Genomic DNA, 23,465 nt, shown 5'->3' with positions numbered 1-23,465 from the left:
TTACAACCAGGAGTTGGGGAAACCAGTTTCTCATTTCTCTGAGTTAAGAATACAGACATAGAACTAATAGAATAGAGGATAAGGATTCTTCCCTAATGAGACTGAGCTCAAGCAACCCCCACTTCTGCAAATGGAACAAGCCTCCTGCTCTTTTCCACAGGGCACGGGACAGAGTGGTCACTGTGACACATTTCAAAGGTATTTTAGGAGTTTGGGGGAAGTGTGCCAGCTGTGTGTGTTCCAGGTATGCAGTTACTGACAAAACAGGTATGCTGTTTTGTCCCTTTGTCCAGAACTCAGCAGAGTGACTTTGTACAGAGCTCAGCAGACTCTGAGAAGTAAAAATATCATGACATGTTTCAAAGACATGATTTAGACAGCAGTTTCAAAAATATGCCAACATTTTAGACCCACTCATGTGACTGAAGAGATCAAGGGCTTCCCCTTCTAGATATTAATTGTGAACAGAAATTTACAGGTAGCAGCTACTGTGTACAGAGACGAGAATAGACCTAAGAAAAGGACCCTTCAGACTCCTTCAGAGTTAACTGTCTGGGAGGTGAGGGTCCTTTTGGGTGTATGTTTAACTCTGTGTTTCTACAATAAGCAATTTAAAAAATCAAACTGCAACTTCTATCTGAGCAGAGAGTCAAGATGAAAATAAAGCATCAAAGGCCTGAACTCACATGTTTTTCCTCACAGTTAAGACTATGTAGAGATCTTGTCACTTCCTGGCTTATTTTAACTTGAACCAAATTACTGAATTCTGCATTTGTCCTCAGGGTATGACTCAACAATACAAAATTCACGTTCTTAGACACAAAGGACAAAGTCCAATCTAGAGTTCATCAGGTCATACAAAAATAAAACACAATGAACACAGTCAACAGCATTCTCTGGATATGAGAACAGATATTTTTTTTACTTTGAAAACTGTGGGGTGGAGTAAGAAATTCTTGTGACTAAGAAAACCAGCTCTATGCAGGTCTAAAATCGTGTGTCCCTGTCTGTCTGAGGTAAGCAGAGTTATTATGGTCTCCGACCTCCTGCATTTCCCAAGTCGAAAATACTGCTTATGACGTATCCCTTTTCATTTAGCTCAGAAATTACCTCCTAACTTATTGTTTTATTGTTTTCAGGATAACAAAATGGTTGTATAAAGCGTGAGATTTTTATTTAGGGAGCACCATCTATTCCTTTGTTTTGGTGGATACTGATGAAAAGCAGCTCAATAATTCCTAACAATAGTGTTTGCTTCATATTTTATATATATATATATATATATACAGATATATATATATATATACATATTATATATATATATATATTTTTTTTTGGTCTGCATTGGGTCTTTGTTGCCGCACATGGGCTTTCTCTATTGAGGCGAGCCGGGGCTACTCTTCATTGCAGTGTGCAGGCTTCTCTCTGCAGTGGCTTCTCTTGTTGCGGAGCATGGGCTCTAGGCATGTGGGCTTCAGTAGTTGTGGCATGTGGGCTCAGTAGTTGTGGCTCACAGGCTCCAGAGTGCAGGCTCAGTAGTTGTGGCGAACGGGCTTAGTTGCTCCATGGCATGTGGGATCTTCCCAAGCCAGGGCTTGAACCCATGTCCCCTGAATTGGCAGGTGGATTCTTAACCACTGTGCCACCAGGGAAATCCTTTAGTTTATATTTTAGACATATTTCAAAAAGATGTTTCACATCTTACAAAATGCACTTCATATGCACCGTTTTATGTGATTCCCCAGAACCATCCTGTACGGGATTATCGGATATAATTTCTTAGTCCTATTTCACGCACATGAAAACCGCATCTCTAAACTTTAGTGACTCACAAAATCAGGAAGTAATAGGGTTGACGTCAATTTCAAGAGCAGTGCTAACTTCCCTTAAGTCCACTGTTTCTTTAATCTTCAATAAAGTGCTATATATTTTTAACAAAGAGAGCACAGTGTTACTAGTGATAAGAATATAGATTTTAGAAACAGTTGATCAGTTTAGGTCCTGGCTCTGTGAGTTACTGACCAAGTCACGCTGGTCAATCTACTGCTGGTCTCAGTTTACTCATCTATAAAAAGGGAATAAAAATAGCACTCCCCTGTCAGCATTGTGGAGAAACTGCCAAGTGAGCTAATGATTGCTTACAATGATGTCTGGTACACAGTAAAGGCTTACATGCATTCCTTGTTATTATCATCAAAGTTTACTGCTCTCCTTAAATTTTTGTTCCTCTTATATCTTTAGGTTTACTTTTGTTTATTTTTGCATAATTTCAGAGCTGATTCCTCAGAGCACTCAGTCATATTTAGGAAGAATTAGTACTTCTGGAAGAAAAATATTTCCATATTTAGAGAATGAAAAAGTCTCCAACAATGTATCTTTTCTGACAATTTATATTTTGCTATCTTTACCTTGCTTCATTTTTCAATGACTTGATTGAATTAAAGTTTGGCTCTTAGCATTTTCTTAACATAACCTAGATTTGCAGTCATACACTGTAAATGAATCCCATCATATTTCTATAAGGAAGCCAAGTAAGCTCTCAAATTACTGCATCATACATTTGACTGTGTATACTAACAAGACTGTTGTCAACCCACATAGTATATTATGAATAAGCGTTAGAAAAAGGAAACCCTTCTTCAGGATACACTCTCCCCAGGGCACCTAGCTTAGCAAATTTAGCTTGAGTACAATTTCCCAGTCATCCCTCTGGGAGGTGCCCCTGTGCAGTGAACAACGTGAACAACCAACGCAATGGCCCTGTTTCCCAGCAGCCTAGAGATTACAAGACTTTTGCAGCTGAAAAGGGCTAAATGCAGCACTGCAACAAAGAAATCTGAAAACGGCATACCTCGTGATACTTCTTCACAGTTTTCCCTGAATTGCACGTACAGGACTTCCAGCTGACAGTTCCACAGCCACAGTTTCCCCCACAGCGTTGCACGAGGAGGCAGCGTGGAAAGAAGACCACATTGGTCACCTTCAGCTCCTCTCTCAAGTTGACCGAGTAATTCCTGGGAGTGCAACTGTAACGCTTGACGTCATCATTGAGCCTGTCCAGGTCAACTGTAAGAAACACAGCATCGTGTAAGCAAGTGCACGACTACGGCATACACACTCGGCACACATTTTTGCAAACAGGCTGCGAAGATTCTGTGAGGACAGCCTTAACCCAGGGCTTGAATCTATCCTTGGGATCTCCCAAACACCAAAGATGGAAAATCTAATTTCTCTTTTGATCCTATCTGCCCTTCAAAAAAAAAAAAGTCAACAACAGCAAAGAAAACAGAAACAGAAAACAGAAAACCTTCAAAAACTTAGCTAAATCTATATCTTGGCTCAATTTTCCTTGCACTTTTTCAATGCAAAAAAAAAAAAGTTCCAAGGAAAGAAAATGTAACATTCAGCAATTTAAAATAATTGTCTTTGCTTTAAAAAATGTGTGTGTGTGTGTGTATCTTCTTGATTCTAAATAACTCCTGACTGTAAGCCATTACTTAAATACAATTTGAATTATATCAGGGACACATTAGGAAGAATTACTCTAATTGATGCACCTGGCAGTGAAATTTTACAAGTAAATGTGAGGAATAAAAAGGTTTTGGCTTCATTTTAACTCCGAGGTCAACCAAAACGTCAAAGGACATGGCTTTTTGGGGGTTGTGAATATGATGGATATTTGTGCATTGGGTCCTAGATGGCAGTATAGAATACTGGTTAAGTGCTTGGGCTCTGCAGTAAAGCTACAGCTGCATTCACATAATGGCTATGCCTCCTTTTAGTTGGAAAGTTACTTGACTGCTCCAAACCTCTGCTTCTTCATCTATAAAATGTAAATAGTATAACTATACTTATTTCACAGCAATATTTGACGTATTGAATGCAGTGTGCCTGGTATTAATTAATGCTGATTATTTTATTCATCTTGATTCATTTTGATTTTTCCTTCAATTTTTTCCTTTAAAGTCAAATGGTCAATAATTTAAAAAAATTTTTTTTTCAGATCTTTCTCCTCTATTTCTCTCTTTTGGCCATTATTCTATGTAAATGATTATCTGGGGGGGGTTGGTTATTGGGACTTCTATGAATTAAGAGCATCACCCTAAATTTTCAAATTTTAGTCATTAATATTTTACTTGAGTTAAATTTGTATTATTGTAGTATATAAATTACATTTTAATTTGTGGTCTCAAAAATCCATCTAATCACCCATCTATTTGGCATCCAAATTGTCTGGCGGGTGAATGTACATGACTATCTTCTCACAAGAATGCAGTTATAAGAACGTTCTTTGTCCCCCCCCCCCCCCCCCCCCCGCCACCTCCGGGTTCCACACCATTTCCGAGTGCATTTCCCGTGTCACCAGCCAGGCCACCACAGAAGGAATCCCACAAATGTTAGGCAGTTATCATCAGGCTTACTCTGGATTCTAGCCCCATTAAATGTCTTAGTCCTAAACCAAACCTGCTTGAGGAACGGTAAGGAGTGCTCTTTTGGGGTAGAGGTCAAAGGCTAAGGATGCTGTCAGTACAATGCATCTGAATGAAACAGAAATAAAAGAAGGCACGAGTGGGTGGAGAGTCCACTTAACCCCATGAAGTCAGCTAAAAGGCTGGCCATACGGTCAATGACCCCTTGAATAAGGAATTAAATGGCAGTTGGACTAATGCTCTGCCTTGAGTGCCTTTGATTCTCAAGGGCAGGGATTTTCCCCCAACTGTTATATGCTGAGCCCAGGACACTGTGGGGGCTGAATAAATGCTAAATAATTACTATGCATAATTTATTGCTTTTTTCCCCTTCCTTTGTAAAGACATGTCATAAGTTTAGCTATAATCAAGCCAGATTTAAAGTGAATGAACTCTGTCTTGGGAAAGGAACCATTTTATTGCTGCTAAAGCCCTGAAAATAACTGCAAGCAAAGCAGAAAGGATTATGTAAATGGATTAAGAAGTGCACCAATCATCCATTACAAGTGTCACCTTGAGATAAATACTGATGCTGGCTGTGCATTACTGGGCTATGGACAGGGCTAATGCAGAGGGCCAAAGCTGTTGCTTGTGATGATGGGAATATATTTTGTCTAACACCTATTAGCAGGAAGGGGGTGTGGCATGTGGAAGGCAGAGAGGGATGGGAAGGAAGTGACAGTACTGAGTGTACTTGAGTTCAGCCAGCCCTCTGCTAGGCATATGATACATAGGACTACCTGTCGTTGTTCCCCACCCTCTTTTTTTTTCACCCACCCTTTTGAGATGTGTATTACTCACTCAAAGTGAATACTAAGTAGGAAAACTGGGCTCAAAGTCATTCTCTCTTTTGCCTCATGGTCTCTGCCACATCAGGCAGAGCGGGGGAATGGCAGGCAACCTTATAGCTGAAGGAGGAAGATCGACCTTCTTGGCACTGTATCAAGCTTTCCCGTATGGCATTGTGCTAGGACTGGGGTGGTAAATGGCTACACCCTTATCTCCAGAATATGTCCAAACCAAACTACAATATGATTCCCTGTGGGAATTCAGCTAACCCCCAAAGTGCTGTCAACAAATCAGGATAGGCATGTATGCCTTACTCATCTTGGAACAAAACTCTTCACATTGTATAACTGTTTTACCGACTAGCACTGGTTATTTCCGTTTCCTACCTGCCATGAAGAGATTTACGATGTTGTCAGTTTTATGCATCAATTCACTGACGTGACTCAGAACTGTGACCCAGTATGACTGCTGTAGAATCCAGCTGCCCTGCTTATCAGGGGATTGAAACCACGAAGGCATTCAATTTAGAACGAGAACTAAAAGGTTCTTCAGAGTGGATGCAAATAACTTCAAAGTGCCACTGCAGACTTTCTGCAGGGGATGTTGAATTTCCAGTCAAAGAAGACTGACTAGGCAGTGCAGCAGAGCAGGGAGCCAGACAAGGGAATGAGTGGCAGTTAAGACTTCCAGTGCTCTGGTCCGAAGGGAGGCTCTGGTGTGAGGGAGGCAGGCTCTGGTGTGAGGGAGGCAGGCCAAGCAGTACAAACTCAGAGAGGGGAGCTGCCCTTTCCATTCCCGCTTCAATCTCCACAGCAGAATATTACAGAGCAACAAGGACGTTCCAAATTTCATTCAAAGGCTCATTAATTGCACCTAGCTGCCCTTATTTCACCCAGGTGTACATAATGTTATAATCCTTCTTTTTACGTCCTTTTGAATTTGAGTCTTGCCTTCTCATGGATTTTTGACATTAGTTACGTCTTTGGGCTGTGTACTGACAACCTGATGGAAAGGCTGAGAAGGCTCCACTGTTGTCAGAGCCTTCCTCTGGACATGGTAATTCAATATGGGCCACTGCCTAGAACCTCAGGGAGCACCCTTTTTTCTGCAGCTCTGGCCTGAAAGTGCAGCCTAGTCACAGAGGTACCTGGGCTGTGGTAAGAGCTCTAGGATCTGAGCACTAGGAAAGGAATGTGTAAAGCAATGGTACATTGGTGAATGCACTCACTGGTTCAGTTTCTAATCCATTCAGGGTCAGGTTTGGGAGGAAGGAGAGTCAGCCTGGTCTTTTTTATATTGACCATCTATATTCCTAAGTATCAGGTAGCATGAAAAGTTCTTCACATATACAATTGCATGAAATCCCCATAAATGCTAGGAATTACATACTATCATTACCCTTACTTTTATACTTTTACACTTGAGAAAATTGAGGCTCCGAGAGGGTAGGGAAAAGAACATGTCCACAGCCACATACCTAGTCAGTGGTAGAGCCAGAGTCTGAATTCAGGCTTTTTCATTACTCTTGCATTTCTGAGCCCAGGTCTAAAGAGTTGAAGGAGGGTGCAAAGAGCAGATTCTATGAGCCCTGATGGAGCTTTCCGTCTAGAGGTCTACTCGCTGTCAAATGACCTGGCTTCCTAGGTGCGTTGCTAGGCACTGACCTGTCACTTTCAAGATGCTGTCAATTACATATACCCAAGCATGTACTCCTGGGCACACACATTCATCTATCGGATTGTACTGGAAATGTACACTGGGTTCTTGCAAATAAACCAGGCTACTGCACAGAACGTACTTTTTTCTTTGGTATTGAGAAATACAATGAATTTCATATTTTTTCACCTGAAATGAGAGGACTTTTGTCAATTCATGGTCTTCACTTTGTCCTCATCTCTCCTTGCATTCCTTCTTGCCCTTATCTACCTGTAGTCTTTGTTATGAAAACCAATCGGAGGTCCACGTAAAGAGTTGGATGGGCTGATAGCAATTGTTTTCAGGGGGCAACAAATGATAGAACCCTAGAGATTCTTTCTAGAGGACAGATAAAGCCAATATTATATTTCACATGCTTGGCAAACACAGCATAGGTCGTGATCAGCTTATGATAAAAATTTAAAAGCCTTTTCTAAATTAATCATTTCAATTTTTTTGTGAATACAAAAATTCATTGTGAAACAAAATAATGTCCTCACACTGAATTTAAGAAAACAATTTTTTTTTCCTTCCCATGCATGTTTGATTCACAGTTTGTTTTGTTCAATAGGAAGATGGTTTCCTTGGGTCAGTCTCTTCTGGTGTCAAGTTTATTGGTTGGCTTTCACTGTGCTGGCCTTTCATCAGTCTATTCTGTTATGTGTGTCACCAGTCTTTTTTCTCTTTATCTTCCTGAATCTGCTAGTGTTCAGTTAAACTTCTCTGTATTCTTGGAGCTAGCCAGTAATCATTTTAATACAAGCAAATTGAGCCTTTACAGGCTAAAATTCTTTATGAACTCTCTTAGCAGGCACTCACTAGCAGCCTCTATATCAGTGCAGGTTTGGCAATAGAAGAGCAAGTGCTTGAAGTAGGGCCATGCCTTTTCTATTTTTTTATTTTTTATTATTTTTTTTTGCGGTACGTGGGCCTCTCACTGTTGTGGCCTCTCCCGTTGCGGAGCACAGGCTCCGGACACGCAGGCTCAGCTGCCATGGCTCACGGGCCCAGCCGCTCCGCGGCATGTGGGATCTTCCTGGACCAGGGCACAAACCCGTGTCCCCTGCATTGGCAGGCAGACTCTCAACCACTACGCCACCAGGGAAGCCCCATGCCTTTTTTAAAACCATGCTTTTGTCATTCTAGTTTACCTTCTCTGACATCTCAGTCCACTATGTCATTTTAATCTTCTAAGTCAAGGGGCACATTCACCCTACATCTCCTCTGACCCCTTCACTATATACTCACCACACATTCTCTGCTTTCTATTATAGCACTGACTTTGTAGACTTTGCTTTATCCTTTTCTTTATTTAGGTGTTTCTTGTCCACTAAACCATAAGGTCCTTGAAAGCAGAGTTAATCATCTTCTTATCTCCCCTCTCCTAGTGCTTTGCCCCTAGTGGAAGGACCAAATATAGGTCATTTAAGTCCACCTCTCCTAAAACCATTTGGTTTCAACAGTTAGAAGCAGCATACTGATGAAAAAACTACAACATTTTTTATTTTTTTGTAGTCTAAGCACACATGCCATTTCAGGATATTTGAAATAACTAAATCCAATAAAAAAACAGCTGGAGTCACTACAGCTCCCCAAGACAAACATTTCTGATTTTTCTTAAATATCTATCTTTTGTGGGATACCCATAAACTTAAAGTCAAAATTAGAAAAAGTTCAGGCCATTTATAGACCACTAGTCAATCCAGATTTCATTTGCAAGGAATAGGTACTCAGTAACTACTACCTAAATGAATCAAACTACTGATGGTTGTTGGGTTAGAATTGAAAAACTAGGGTTCTAGAACCAGCTCTATCAAGGATGAACTGTGATGCACGAAGATTGGCACCAAGACCCATGGGCTCTAGCAGCTGTGCCACATGGGGTAAAGGATGCCATCCAGAAGGCTGGCTCTCTGATACACATCTCAAGGTGCTCAGGAATATGTCTTTTGCCAAATGGGGAGTACTCCCACAATCTGTTATGTAAAGTGCTTTATTATAAACTTGACCTTGATGTTACAACACTAGATTTATGGCACTTTATATGGGGGTGGGAGGTAAGGGGAATATATAAATAATTGTAGTATTTTTATACCAAGCAACTAGGGGGTCTCAGCTTTCTTCAGGGTTCATAAATTTCCCAAGAGGAGTCTGTTCCTCTTTATGGACATTACAACCTCACTGTGATTTTCAGATTCCCTCTTCTATAAATTAGCACATAATTGTGAAAATGGTTTCCACATTTCAACCCCAATTTGCAAGTGCAAATAAGTCTGGAAAGAACAATTATCTTATAACTTTTAATGAGGGAATATCAGGGTATTTTAAACTTAAAATCATGAATCTCATGACTCCATTTGCTGGTTTAATTTCTGAAGAATGGAAACATTTACCACTTGTATTTATAGAAATTAACCTAAATCACAGTAAAATGTTCCCACTCAGACAATTCCTAATTGTCAGGGTTTAAAAACATTGTTAAGCAATGAGTGAATGGAAATTTACTGAGCACCTACTCAAGCCTCATGGAATTCTCATAACAAACTGTTATCTTAGAGACTACTATTCCCATTTGATAGATGTGGAAACTGAGATGCAGAAGAGTTGAATGACTTGCCTACAGTCACTGGACATATAGTAGGCACTTGACAAATACTTGCTGGAAAATGAATGGGTGAGTGCAAGGATATCTGCAAGGCATTGGATTAGGCCTGAAAGCAGCTGACACTATCATAAGGCAATTCTCTGAACTCTAGGGGGATGTATGAAGTACATCTATGCAATGAAAAATAAGAAAACAGGTTAGGAAATCAAGGAGATCTTTCTCTTGTCTCTCATTTATTAGACTATGAGTCTCTGAGCTTTACTCATTATTGGTTCCCCCACAGCATTGACTTTGCAGTCAACACACCCAGGTTCATGTCATGGCTCTCTACTTTATAGCTGTCGCTGAACCTTTCTGAATTTGTTTCTTTTATTAGATAAAATGGGAATAACAATACTCTTCTCCTGCCAAGAAATTCATTGAGCTTGAATGAGTTAAAAGTGTTTGAAGCAAGGTCCAGACTCTAGCTCTCAGTAGGTATGCCTCACATTAACCTTGAAATGAGTAAAACAGATCAATGAAGTAAGGTTAAGAACAGAATCACCTAAACCAGAAGTGGCTAAGATTCTGCAATTGGTGATCACTAAGGAAAGGAAGGTCATGTCCACCTTGATCGAAATGTCAGAAAACAATGATGATGTATTGTTTTTAGTTAAATTTCATGGGACGTAGCACTCAACACAGTCCTTTGCAAGTAGACACTTAATGAGCCAGATGTTCCAGCCCCAGCAGTTTCTGCATGAATGTGTGCTCTAGGAAGGGTATGCTCCCTCCTTAAGTCCATAGGGGCACTGAGCACAAGGATGCTGCAGAGGATTCCCAATGCTACACAGGTAAAAATGGGTACAGGAACTACAAGGCAAACCCATTCATCTTTAACAAGAGTGACTGTTGTGGAAAAGGCACATTTGTCCACCCAGACAGTAAAAGTTACCTATGGTTTTCTACTGCAAAATGGATTTCCTAAGCAATGTGCATTTGAATTATATGCCTAGATGGGAGGAATAACTTTGATGATGAGAGTGGGCTTAGGATATCCACAAAGATAGACAGCCACTATAGGAGAAAATCAGAGGCTGCAGTGGCAGTAAGAGAATAAACAACCAAAAAGGTCCTTGTCCCTGTGCTGAGATTTTCTTCAAACATTTTATGCGTGTGCCCTCATAGACACATGTGACACTATAAATGATAATATGGTTTTATTAATGCTTGCTGGCAAACTGAATGAGTAGGGAATCTAGTTACTTACAAATCATATGGGTTATAAAGAGTGGCTAAGATCTAAAAAATAAGCTTTAAAAAGGAAATGTCCAAAAAGCAAAAGGGTGCCAGAAATTTCTGGGTAAATATATCATAGAAAAGTTTAGTACTTGGCAATTATTTTGTAAACTTTTAATGAGTTTACTGATTATACAGATACTTAAATATGACAATATTTGGATACTCTGTAGGAGGCTCTCCAGATTACTGATGCTTATCTAAGAGCCTTACAAGGAAGAGAGCAAGGTCCACAGAAATACCTTGGTTCTGTGCAGAGTTCTGTATTCAAGTAATAATAATAGCTAGCATTTATTGAGGGCCCACTAGGAGTTGTATACTCTGCTATTATTAATCCTCACATGACTTTGCAAAGTTGTTATAATTAGAGTCATTTTACCAAATGGAGAAAACACAGGCTCAGAGGTCTGCACATAACTCTCCAAGGCCACCATTAGTACCTGAGTTAGAATTTTATTATAAGCTTACTTGACTCCAAAGTCCATGCTCTTTCCACTATCACATTCTTTCTTTTGCTCTATTTCTATCAAATTTATGGTAAACAATTTTAATATTGATAAAGAAAGCTTTTACTTGGTACATACCACATGGTTCAGGAAACTCAGTGAAGCTAACCCTTATTCAACACAAGAAATTAGAAAAAGAAATCCATTTGATTTAACGTCTGTAGTACCTCTGTTTGTTTAATTTACCAATAGATAGTTACAGAAGGATATCTCAAGAGTGACTTATCTGATTCATCACTAGCGTCAGACAAGGGCTTTCTGCAAATTCTCACCCAGATATCAAATAGGCAGAGAGAGAAATTTGTAAGTATTCAATTTACTGTGACTTTAGGTCACTTCTAAAATATGTTCATATCTTAATACACTCTGAAATTATTTCCTACATTCTAAATTGTTTTTTAATTATTTTTATGGGCAACTTCTACGAAATATTCACAAAAAAGAACATTTATAAAAAAACATATTAAGCAACAGATATCATGAGGTGTATCTGCTTAAATTTTTAAGTGTACAGTATTATTAACCATGAGCACAGTGTTGTGCAGCAGACCTTTAGCAATTTTTCATCTTGCATGACTGAAACTTTATACCCATTGAATGACATCTCCAGAGCAAGATTTGGCTCTTTCTAGTTAGTATGACAAAGGGCATGACAAAGAAACAGCAATAAATGACTAAGTTAAAAATAAAAGATATTTGTATCTAAGAGAATTTAGAACCAATTCAAACATTTTATATGAAACATATTTATTTCATTTACTCATCAGCTTCTTATGACAGTTGTTTACAAATAAACAGTTTTCAAATTAAAGAATCAAGTGTTTTAGATCTTACAGCAAAATAATGTCATGTAAGAAATCACAAATTGATATTAGATCCTGGGAAATGGGTTGGTAACTGTCCCAGAGTTACAACATCTAAGCATTTAGAGTCTGTGAAAATCATATATTTCAAACTCCGTCATTTGGACTCAATTTAATTTCAGTATGTTTGCTTCACTCAATATTAAATTACTGATTTTTTAAAGAGGAATGCACATCAAATTTGGCCCCTGCATCAAAAAATGGCAACTCAGGGGCTTCCCTGGTGGCGCAGTGGTTGAGAATCTGCCTGCCAATGCAGGGGACACGGGTTCAAGCCCTGGTCTGGGAAGATCCCACATGCCACGGAGCAACTACGCCCGTGAGCCACAATTACTGAGCCTGTGCATTTGGAGCCTGTGTTCCGCAACGAGAGGCCGCGACAGTGAGAGGCCCGCGCACCATGATGAAGCGTGGCCCCCGCTTGCTACAACTAGAGAAAGCCCTCGCACAGGAGCGAAGACCCAACACAGCCAACAATAAATAAAAAATAAATAAATAAATGGCGACTTGCTCAACATTAAAGAAACAAAAAACCCAATCAAAAAATGGGCAGAAGACCTAAATAGACATTTCTCCAAAGAAGACATACATATGGCTAAGAGGCACATGAAAAGCTGCTCAACATCACTAGTTATTAGAGAAATGCAAATCAAAACTACAGTGAGGTATCACCTCACACCAGTTAGAATGGGCATCGTCAGAAAATCTACAAACAACAAATGCTGGAGAGGGTGTGGAGAAAAGGGAACCCTCTTGCACTGTTGCTGGGAATGTAAACTGATACAGCCCCTATGGAGGTTCCTTAAAAAACTAAAAATAGAATTACCATATGACCCAATAATCCCACTACTGGGCATATACCCAGAGAAAACCATAATTCAAAAACACACATGCACCCCAATGTTCATTGCAGCACTATTTACAACAGCCAGGTAATGGAAGCAACCTAAATGCCCATTAACAGATGAATGGACAAAGAAGATGTGGTACATATATACAATGGAATATTACTCAACCATAAAAAGGAACGAAATTGGGTCATTTGTAGAGAGGTGGATAGACCTAGAGACTGTCATACAGAGTGAAGTAAATCAGAAAGAGAAAAACAAATATCATATATTAATGCATATATATGGAATCTAGAAAAATGGTACAGATGAACCAGTTTGCAAGGCAGAAATAGAGACACAGATGTAGAGAACAAATGTATGGACACCAAGGGGGGAAAGCCAGGGCGGGGTGGTGGTGGTGGTGGTGGTGGTGGGATGAACTAGGAGATTGGGATTGACATGTATACACTAATATGTATCAAATAGATAACTAATAAGAACCTGCTATATAAAAAAATAAAATTAAATAAAATTTAAAAAGAAATGGCAACTCTGGGGAAAATTGTATTTTTGTCAAGCATTACTGTAGTTCAAAACTATTAAGTTGGAGTGCCTCAACAATTATATCCATATTTTAATCACAACACAAACTGTGAGAACAGGTTTTCTTCTTGCTGTTATGTGTTGGATTTTTCTATGGCAAACACACCATCATTCAGGAAAGTCAAGCTCTCCTGGAATAAGTAAAAGACTGCATCTCAGTTACATTGTTAATCTCCATAAATGACCACTCAATTAATGCCCAGTCTAGTAGAGTTTAAGGCCGATAGTTTTTCAATGTAGAGATGTCACATTTCATGCTATATACTTGAGTAAATATACATTGCTACCAAGTTCAAAGTATTGTGTTTTAAAGGAATTGCAGTGTAACTTCAGTTAAACCACAGTGGACATGCAATGATTCAGAGAGTGATTACATAGTTTGTAGAACATCCATATAATATTTTACCTAATTATGTGCAAATTTACTATGTTATTGTCATGTTCATCAGAAGAAGTAAATACAACTTGAATTTCAAACGACTTTTTTTTTTAAACTTTTGGGCAGCTTTGAGGTTGAAGGCATGGGGTTGAAATCATTGGCAAAAACTGGGTTTTGGAACTGTACTTATCTACAGAGTTCAATTATCCATGCTACCCTTTTCTCCATTACCCCCTAGGAAACTGAAAGTTGGATATATTAACTTGTCCTATTATCATCAGTCCAGAAGGTTTTACAGACAGGTTTGTGCTTATCTATTACTTGTGAATTTGAAAAAAGTGGACCTTATACGCTGAAGTTCTGGCTTCAATACTTGGCAAAGTTATGTCTCTTTTCTCTCCCTCTTCTCCCTAAACTTTTACTGTCCTCTTGCTTCTCATTTTCAAGTCTCTTCTTAAGGAGAACTAAAAACTCACTGTTACCTAATCTTTCTTCAAATAACAGTAGAAGCAAAGCATAAAATTTAATTTTATTAACTGTTTGTTACTTCATTACATAAGTTCTTCACCTAGTGTGTTTGTGCTTTATTTTAGAGTTTATAAAATTTTGTGATTTATATATTCACATTCAAGGGTCATCTTAGAATCCTGTTCTTTGGTATCATGAAAAATGCTACTTTTGATCAGTCTGGGTAAATCAGAAGAATGGATGCTCAATAGATATTCAAAATATATAAAACAAAGATATAACAAAATATCTTTGTTTCTGTACAACAAGATTATTATACTGATAGTAGAAAACTTTTTTAGGGATCCTATAAAGTTCACATTTTATTTGACACCTAATGGACCTCCATCATCTATAACTACTTTTTGGTTTTCACTCTTTTATTCACTGTCCCCTTTCTTATACATCAGTATACAAACCATGAATTTGTACTTTTAAGTTCTAAAAGCTGAAAATAACAGCTGAAATATTAAACCTGACTTCCTTTGCTTTTGTGATACAGGCAGGTTGTTCAGCATCAGTGGAATGATAAACAATTAAATCAGCACAGTTATGCAAGTGCAGAGACAGTGGTGGCTTGCCAGTGTTAAATGAAAGGGTACAGACCTGCCTTAGGGCCATTTTAAACAAGAGTTTAAGAAATGAAATCTAAGCCAACAGGGGAGAGAAATGTTTACACTGTTAGAAATAAGTAGAATGGTGCCTTGAATGTTCTAGTAAGGTTATTTCAGTAACCAAAGGCATTCTTAATAAAGCTACAATCCTTGGTCTATGGGGTGGGTTTCTATAAATGTTAGAAATACACTAATACTGAATAATTAATATCTTCAATTCCACAAACATTAACTGAGCAGCTAAAATGTGTCAGAGTCTGTGCCAATTTACTGGAGATATAGGATGAACCATCTCTCAACCCTGGCTGCCTCTAAGGATCAGTCTCAATCTCCTAGTAGCCATAAAATAATATCAATACCCCAGCCTCGCCCTCAGAGATTCTGAGTCATTGTGACTGGGATAGGACTAGGCACCCGTAGTTTTTTAAAGCTCCCCAGGTGACTTAATATTCAGCAAGAGTTGAAACCGTTAGGTCCTAGGCTCTCATATTCCCTTAGAAAGATACAAATAGCAATGCAGTAGTAGGACAAATAAATGCTGTGGCATATCAAGTACTCCAAACTTTTTCAACATTCCTTGAGCAAGTACTATGTGCCAAGTGCTTTTGATGGCACCCCTAACAATTCCTGAAAGTAGGTGTTATCATACACACATTGTCAATGAAGACACTGAGGCTCAGGAAGAGTCAGTGACTTGCAAAAAAAATCACAGAACTTCTAAGTGGCAGGGTTAGGCTTTGAACCAAGACACCTTGCCTCCAACTCAACATAGTATCTGGGGAAAAATAAGTAATGAATTTAGGTGATTTTTAAATTTTAATACTTCAAACAAATAGGTGTCAAGAAGGGCTGCCCCTCAAGTAGCTATAGTGGTTAAGATACTTGAAGACAGAGTCAGATTTTATCATTTCTTTCTCCAATACCATTTTTAATATTTTTTTCTGGGGTTTTCAAAACATAGTGAGTATTTTATTTTCCTTCAGGTTGACCTAGTAGAGATCCAAAGACAGCAACGCTTTATGGAAAAGCCATTTCTTCTCTGAGTTGAATACAATCTGAGCCCTGGGAAAATTCGATTTGAGAGTTACACTGATCTACATATGATATATCTACATAACATCAGGGCCACCAGTGACTCTGTTGTCCCCACTTAGCTGTGCACTTTAAGTATATAAGATTATGACCTAAACCATAAGCAGCAGACCCAGGCAGGAGTTAACTAACTAGTCATTTCAGCCTACATGTTTTAATATGTTGTCCTTACCAATATAAACATTATCTACAAAAGGGCCCTGGGTTCCTTTTAATTCCTGAAAGTACCCATGTTATTACAAAGTACAGGAAACAAGTTGTATTGTACTAAATACCTTTATATCTATGACGCAAGCCAGCCTTACAAGACTTGTAGAGAAAGTTTAAGTAATAACAAATCTTAAACATAACAGACTAGAAATTATAGTTTTATTCAATGAGGTAATTACAAGTTATTTCTATATTAATTTGAGTTAAACATTCAAATAAACATCCATGTCCTAAGGTCATATCACTCAGATGTAGTACTAGGATACCTATTTTTTAAGAGTGTAAGTATTACTGTTTTAACTCATGATGTTTTAATTCTGCCTGAATATTCCTTTCTTCTCCCTTCATTTTGCTTTCCTGAACCTTCCAGATGAATGTGTGCCCTCACACTTACTTGTCCAAAATAGCCCAGATACTGGTTTCTTCCTTGAGACATTTATATCCTATGAACCACCAAGGGCACAAAGCACATAGTAGGACCTCATAAAAAATTTCAGAATGGACATTGAATGAATAGAGTGAAATCTTCCAGAGTTTTGACCATTACTTTACGAGAAGCCTCTCCTGCCAACAATGACTGAGTCCCGGGCTAATTCAACATTCATATCCATCAGAGAGGCACAGGGGACTGTTACACAGGCACTGCCATTGGAGGCAAGAGAGCATGACTCTCCTTTCCTCTCCATTGCCATGCAGCCTTTGAAGAGTTATTTACCTTCCCTGACTTTGGTTGCCTCTACTGTTTACGGTGGGACTGATAATGCCTTACTTGCCAAGAAGCACAAAGTTGGTCCAGATGATTTTATAAAGTCTTTTCTAGCTCCAAACTATGACAGATCTTTGACTGAATCAAACCTTTCTTAGCCCCATACAAACAACACAGTTTGGACAAAACACAGAACATCATTTGAAGGTGCTGTGTAAAAGATATGTGATAATGAACTAACAGTAATCATCTGATGTAAGTGAATTAACTACATTGCATTGCAAATTCTTACTTATTACTATTAGCACTTTTATCTGCTTATGAAGAACCTTATTTGTTTCTTACCTTTTGACTTCCTGTCATGATATGACCTGCCTCGATAATGAGGGGTGTCCAAATACAGATTCTCAAGATCTTCTTGCCATGATTCAGGATTGAAGTGCTTGAGCAGATCTTCCACAGTATCAAATTCTGCAATTGTTTTGTCCAGAGTATCCGCAGTGAGAGTGGGGTCCGTTACTGATGGAGAGTGATAGGATACCCCCTAAGAGTGACATACAGCTCAGTGTACTCAGAAAAAGTCCATTGCTATGAAATACAAGAGTCAACCATATGGAAGGAACATAAACAGACTTCTGATTACAAGACATCATGTACATAAATATCATGCTAAGCCACTGTGCCATAGTCTTGCTATATTCCTAAATAAGAACAATTAAGTGGTAAATCATAGTCATTCACTTTTTTGCAAATCAAAACCCGGAAGGTCATAAAACATCCAGGTCATCTGAATTGTAATCATTAAAAAAAAAATACTAGCTAAATGGAAATATCAAAATAAGTCATCCAATTTCTTGGTCCAAAGTCTCAAATCATCATATCCATATCAACAAATAATGGTGACCAGGTAAATTCTGAACTCCTTTCCATGCAAATGTTGAATAATTCATTCATTCTCTCCATTTAGCCTCAGTGTCCTACCTTTGTAGCTCACCTAGCATTGTAGACGTTCTTTGAACAGGGTTTAAATTTACTCTGGAGACATCTTGATAAAATTTGGCACTTTAACCAGCTTACTAACTGTCAACAAGGATAATAAGCCATGAAACTGGCCCCCTTGACCTAAGAGTAGAAGATTCACATGTGTGTGTGTGCATTTTTTTTAACATCTTTATTGGAGTATAATTGCTTTACAATGGTGTGTTAGTTTCTGCTTTATAACAAAGTGAAGCAGCTATACATATACATATATCCCCATATCTCCTCTCTCTTGCATCTCCCTCCCACCTTCCCTATCCCACCCCTCTAGATGGTCACGAAGCACTGAGCTGATCTCCCTGCGCTATGTGGCTGCTTCCCACTAGCTAACTGTTTTACATTTGGTAGTGTATATATGTCCATGCCATTCTCTCACTTCGTCCCAGCTTCCCCTTCCCCCTCCCCGTGTGTATGTGCATTTTAAGTGCTATAGTTTGTGAGGGATCCCAGCTGCCATTTAAACATTCTCAGGAATACTCTTCAAATGGGGAATGCAACATCATTAAAAGTCTGGAAGGGATTATGTATTTTGCCATGGAATACACCCCCACTTAAGTTTCCAAGCACTTACTTCACTAACCCTTGTAAAATCTAGAGGTAAATGAGCCATGTAGCAAACATCTCTGTAAAACTTCATGACCCATTAACAAGGAAATGGAAAGCACGTAGTCTCCAATGATTTCTAAATGTCTTTAAAGAAACTGCCAAACAAATAAGATCCCCCAAGGGCAAATATCTCATATCTCTACAGGAAAAATAGAGATTAACGAAAACTTGCATTTCTGAAACTCAGCTGCATTCCTATTGAGAAATAATATGCCTATGCATTATAGAGTCCCAGACAGTACACTCTCAGGTGACACATTTTCTTTTTAGCCAATCAAGATCCAAAAGTCCCCAAAAGGATCACTTGCTCTTAGGGGGACAGTCTTTCTTTAGCAAAACTAAGAGGTTTTATAAAAGCATAACCTACCATTGGTGTAATTTAGGAGATTTCAAACATGCCCTGTAGGGAAAGGGAGTAGGTGGCAGACGGGGTTTGGGGAGTAGCGTGTGAGACATGAGATAGACTGCTGAAGGTATCAGGCCAGCTCCTTAATCTTGGAGTGTGTTTGTGTGTGTGTGTGTGTGTGTGTGTGTGTGTGTGTGTGTGTGTGTGTGTGTGTGTGTGTGTGATAGAAGCTGAACCCTGATTGAAGCACATCACTTCTGATTTTCAGATCCCTCTTGGCATCCTATGCTAAAGGCGGCTAAATTTATGATTCAGTAACAAAATTCCAAATTCCCATTCAACTTTGTATTGCCTGGATCTACAGTCTACCTGGCTCATACACAACAGATGATTTACAATTAGCTTTGTATCATGTGGGTCTAAGAACAAAATGAGCTGGCCAAAGTTAGGTGCATGGCAGCATATGAAAGCTTTGAAATTAAAATTCTTCCCTCTTTTTTGAAACAAAAGCAGGAATGTTAATCAAGCCATTCAGACACAAGCATAAGCTACTTAAATGGCTCTGAGGAAGGAGGAGGAGGGAGTCTAGTCTCTTCTAACATTAGTCTGAAGAGCAAATCCAAACCGTAGGTAAAATGTAAAAGGGTCCTTGTGTGTGAGTTTTACTGCTCTTTTCAAGTTTTGACTTGAAACACTAATGATATTTAAGAAAATATTTATGAGTGACTAGGTGATCTAATCAACCCAAGAGAATATTTTTGTTTCCGAGGCAATTATATAAGAACTATTTTTGAGAGAAATACTAGTTGGGTGTGCCTCTTTCAATTGCACTGTAAATTTGATCTCATTCAGCTTTTGTTTTATGTTTGTAAAATCAATTTTAAAGCTAAGTGAATTACTTTTAAAGTAATGATAAAAATCTGTAAAAATGTTCTGAAAACTGTAAACTGGTTTCAACAAAAATAAAGAATGGTTTATACAGAAGTGAATGGTAGGTCCAAAGGCCCTTGCTCCTACTCCAGAAGGTTCTTGAAAATCAGAATGCTGAGAAAAGAAGCTAGGTCTCCCTGGTCTTCCTAGAGGACTCAGCAGAACCTGGACTTGGAACGCAACCCAGAAGAGTTTCCAATGGATTTGGACCTAGTGCTGAGCTTCCACAGATGCACCAAATGAACAGGACAATCGTCTTTAAGAGGGCCTGGATTATCCTGAATCAGTGAAGGGTCCTTTAAACTTGATTTCTGCCCTTTGGGCAGGAATGATTAGATAACCCTGAGCTATCATGTACAAGATACTTGAGAAGCCAGAGGATCTCCTGACAGAATAGACCACTATGTCCTGAATGGCAAAAGCTACCACTGGCATGTACCTTGAACTGTCAGTCTTGGGCTGCTAACTGCCCACACCTCTTGCTTAGCCTCCCAGCTCCTCAGTATTACCTGCCTTATTTTAATTTTCACCTTCCTGACAATGATTGTCTATACTCAGCTAGGTTCACAGCATGCATTCTTGACCATCAGAAAGGAACAAAACACTCTTAATATCACCATTAGAGACCTCACTGATCTCGATCAGATCATGTTCTAGTTCACCAGCCACACCAGGTGAATTAAATAGTCACAGAATCCATAGCTGAAGAAATCCTGGCATCTGAGGGAATTTTTAAAAATTCCCTCCAAGAACAAAAGAGAGAACATCACTTCTGGAAAAAAAAAATCAACTCTGACTCAGCCACACTAACCCACCTTAGAACCATGGACAATCTTTCTCCATGCTCTTAATCTTTTAATGAACAACTGCATTTATTATCTTGCAGTTTATTGCTACATAAGTGCTACCCATAAGATTGGTGAAAACAAAGTCTGCTCTTTCTGTACAAAGTAGATAAGTATACAGAATACTGGGAAATGACTAAATCTGGAGGGAAAAAAATGGAGCATGAACCATTTTATAGTTTCAGGGTGAGTTATGTTTTATTTCCAAGCCACATAGAACACAAGCCTGGCTTGCACTTAAGTTATGTTACCATAAACATGGATTTTTCACATCTGAAAAGATCCTTGAAAATGCAAAGGTTAACGGCGTCCCCTGGAATATTCAAAAAACTATTTCAAAATTCCCCACCTGAGCTTGGGCCCTGAACTGTTTCACACCTTTGATATGTCTGGACAGTCCTTTAGTTGCAATGTTCTCCTTTGAAATTGATAAATATTTAAGTCATTGTCTATCCTGTGTTCCTACAAGGGGTACTGACATTTCCTGGAAACCTTTCTGAAAGAGGAGAAAAAAGGACATCTGACATAGCTCACTATAACCTAAAAGAAATGGAAGAACACATCATGTTTGAGACCTGGCTTTGGGTCCAGCCATAGATACTTCATGCAGCTGAAGTCATCCCAGGGTTGACCTTAGCTACTACTCCATCAGTTGTCTTTGCAGGCAACAGAAAAATAAATTACTTACTGAGATTGAGCTTGTGACTGATTCCCAATTGGTCTCTGAGGCTGCTGCGGGTTGGAAATCTTCCTGGAAGGCAAAGAAACATCCATGCGAGTAAGGCAAACCTCTGTTCAATTCATTACATGCACAGTTTCATCTCAGCCATCTGAATCTTCTTCCAACTAAGTGACAACAGGAATACAGGCTACATTACTGCTGAACAGGTCACCATCTGTCTTAAGCATCTCTCCTCAAGAACCCTTGTCATTCAAGACACGGACAACTGCATTCACATTTACTTATAAACACTGGCAAAATGAAAAAACGTGGGGACAGGAGTTCACCTTTTTTTTGTTGTTGTTTTTGTTTTTGTTGGCGGTACGCGGGCCTCTCATTGTTGTGGCCTCTCCTGTTGCAGAGCACAGGCTCCAGATGCGCAGGCTCAGCGGCCATGGCTCACGGGCCCAGCCACTCCGCGGCATGTGGGATCTTCCCAGACCGGGGCACGAACCCATGTCCCCTGCATTGGAAGGCGGACTCTCAACCACTGAGCCACCAGGAAAGCCCAGGAGTTCAAATTTTAACTCAGCCATCTACCGACTGTGTGACCTCAGGCAATCTACTCTCCTCCCTTCCTCTTCTGTAAAAGGCTGGTATGGGATGCTTAAATTACAGGGCTGTTTTGAGAATTCAATGCATTAGTTATGTAATTATAACTAGCACTTAAAATGCTTAATAAAGAGTAATGATAATTATTGTCAGTATTAATGGTTATTTGGTTTGAACTAGGCTCTGCATCACTTTCAATCAGGAAGACTGGGGGGGGGGGGAGAAGAAAATGGCCATGGGAGGGACAAAGTACTACCCACTCAAGAAAAGAAAGTAGAGAGCAGACCTGAGAAAGTTAGTTACCTCAGAAGTCTTAAAGGATTTGTGACCTCAGGGAAAGAAACTTCTCTTATAAGGCAAACTTCTTTCTGATTTGTCTGTAAGTTTCATGTTAATTACCCTAGTAGCAGTAAGTTTTAAAAACATAATGGGAAGGAAAGCTGATCCTATCATTTTTACAAGTCACAGTTGGTTTCTTGACCCTGATGAAATAAATCACCTTGGTTAATTTCTTCCAGCCTGATCAGGGAGTAGGAGGTATTTTAAGATGATGCTGATAAAAAATTCAGCCACTCAAATCTGACAGCTTATACACCCAAGTATACTGAATGAGAGCTAAGTACCAGGTCTAAATTTCATTAGCATTTTGAGAAGCCGGAAATGTATTTATTAAGTGCTCATGATGAAACTGGTTTATATATAAATGTCTACGTTGAAGAAATTTTAGTTGTTTACCAGAGGGAACTAAGGCAAATGTGGGCTTCAAGGAATGAACATCTATTAAAAACTGGCTGGACATCACTATTCTAATTTCAACCTCAGGGAAGAGAGGAAAGAAAGAGAAAATGTGGTCTCTGCATCCTGCAAGACAGAATACATGTGAATAAGGGCACTGAATTCTCACAGAAGAATGTGTGCAAACAAATGGAGGTTGGCATTTATATGAGTCTTCATAAACTGGTAAACAGGTGAAAAAGCAAGAAAGCCAATGGCTTCCCCCTGTCTTGAAGAGACTATTGGTGGGAGAACATATTCCAGATAAGAAACTGGGACATGAACAATTCTCAGATCAGAGAATTTTCATTTTTACTCATTCATTATATATTTGTTAATCATCTACTGTGATACATTCTAAGCTGAGGGTAGAATCACAAGGAAATAAGAAACTATACTTGCCCTCATGGAGTTTAAAATGTAGACACATAAACAGGTGAACAAACTCATGCAGGTGCTAATACTAATCAGGATACCACAGGCAGTAAAAAATTCTACATGCAGAGG

General features: G+C 39.0%; 1 protein-coding gene across 2 annotated transcripts in view; it reads right to left on the bottom strand.

Annotated features, from left to right (window-relative positions):
• The window catches only part of PDGFD (platelet derived growth factor D), a 237,211-nt gene that overhangs the window by 8,978 nt on the left and 204,768 nt on the right, over nucleotides 1–23,465 (bottom strand). For both annotated transcript variants that reach the window (XM_082660646.1, XM_082660647.1), the window contains exons 4-6: nucleotides 21,600–21,662; nucleotides 17,492–17,690; nucleotides 2,852–3,066 (exon numbers count right to left, since the gene is read on the bottom strand). In XM_082660646.1, the coding sequence (XP_082516772.1) occupies nucleotides 2,852–3,066; nucleotides 17,492–17,690; nucleotides 21,600–21,662 (477 nt within the window). The remainder of the gene's footprint in view (nucleotides 1–2,851; nucleotides 3,067–17,491; nucleotides 17,691–21,599; nucleotides 21,663–23,465) is intronic.

Source organism: Grampus griseus (genome assembly GCF_964374135.1).
Source record: "Grampus griseus genome assembly, chromosome: 8".
NCBI classification, from domain to species: domain Eukaryota; kingdom Metazoa; phylum Chordata; class Mammalia; order Artiodactyla; family Delphinidae; genus Grampus; species Grampus griseus.
The sequence above is the reverse complement of the archived record's forward strand: the minus strand, read 5'-3'. Positions and strand labels throughout refer to the sequence as shown.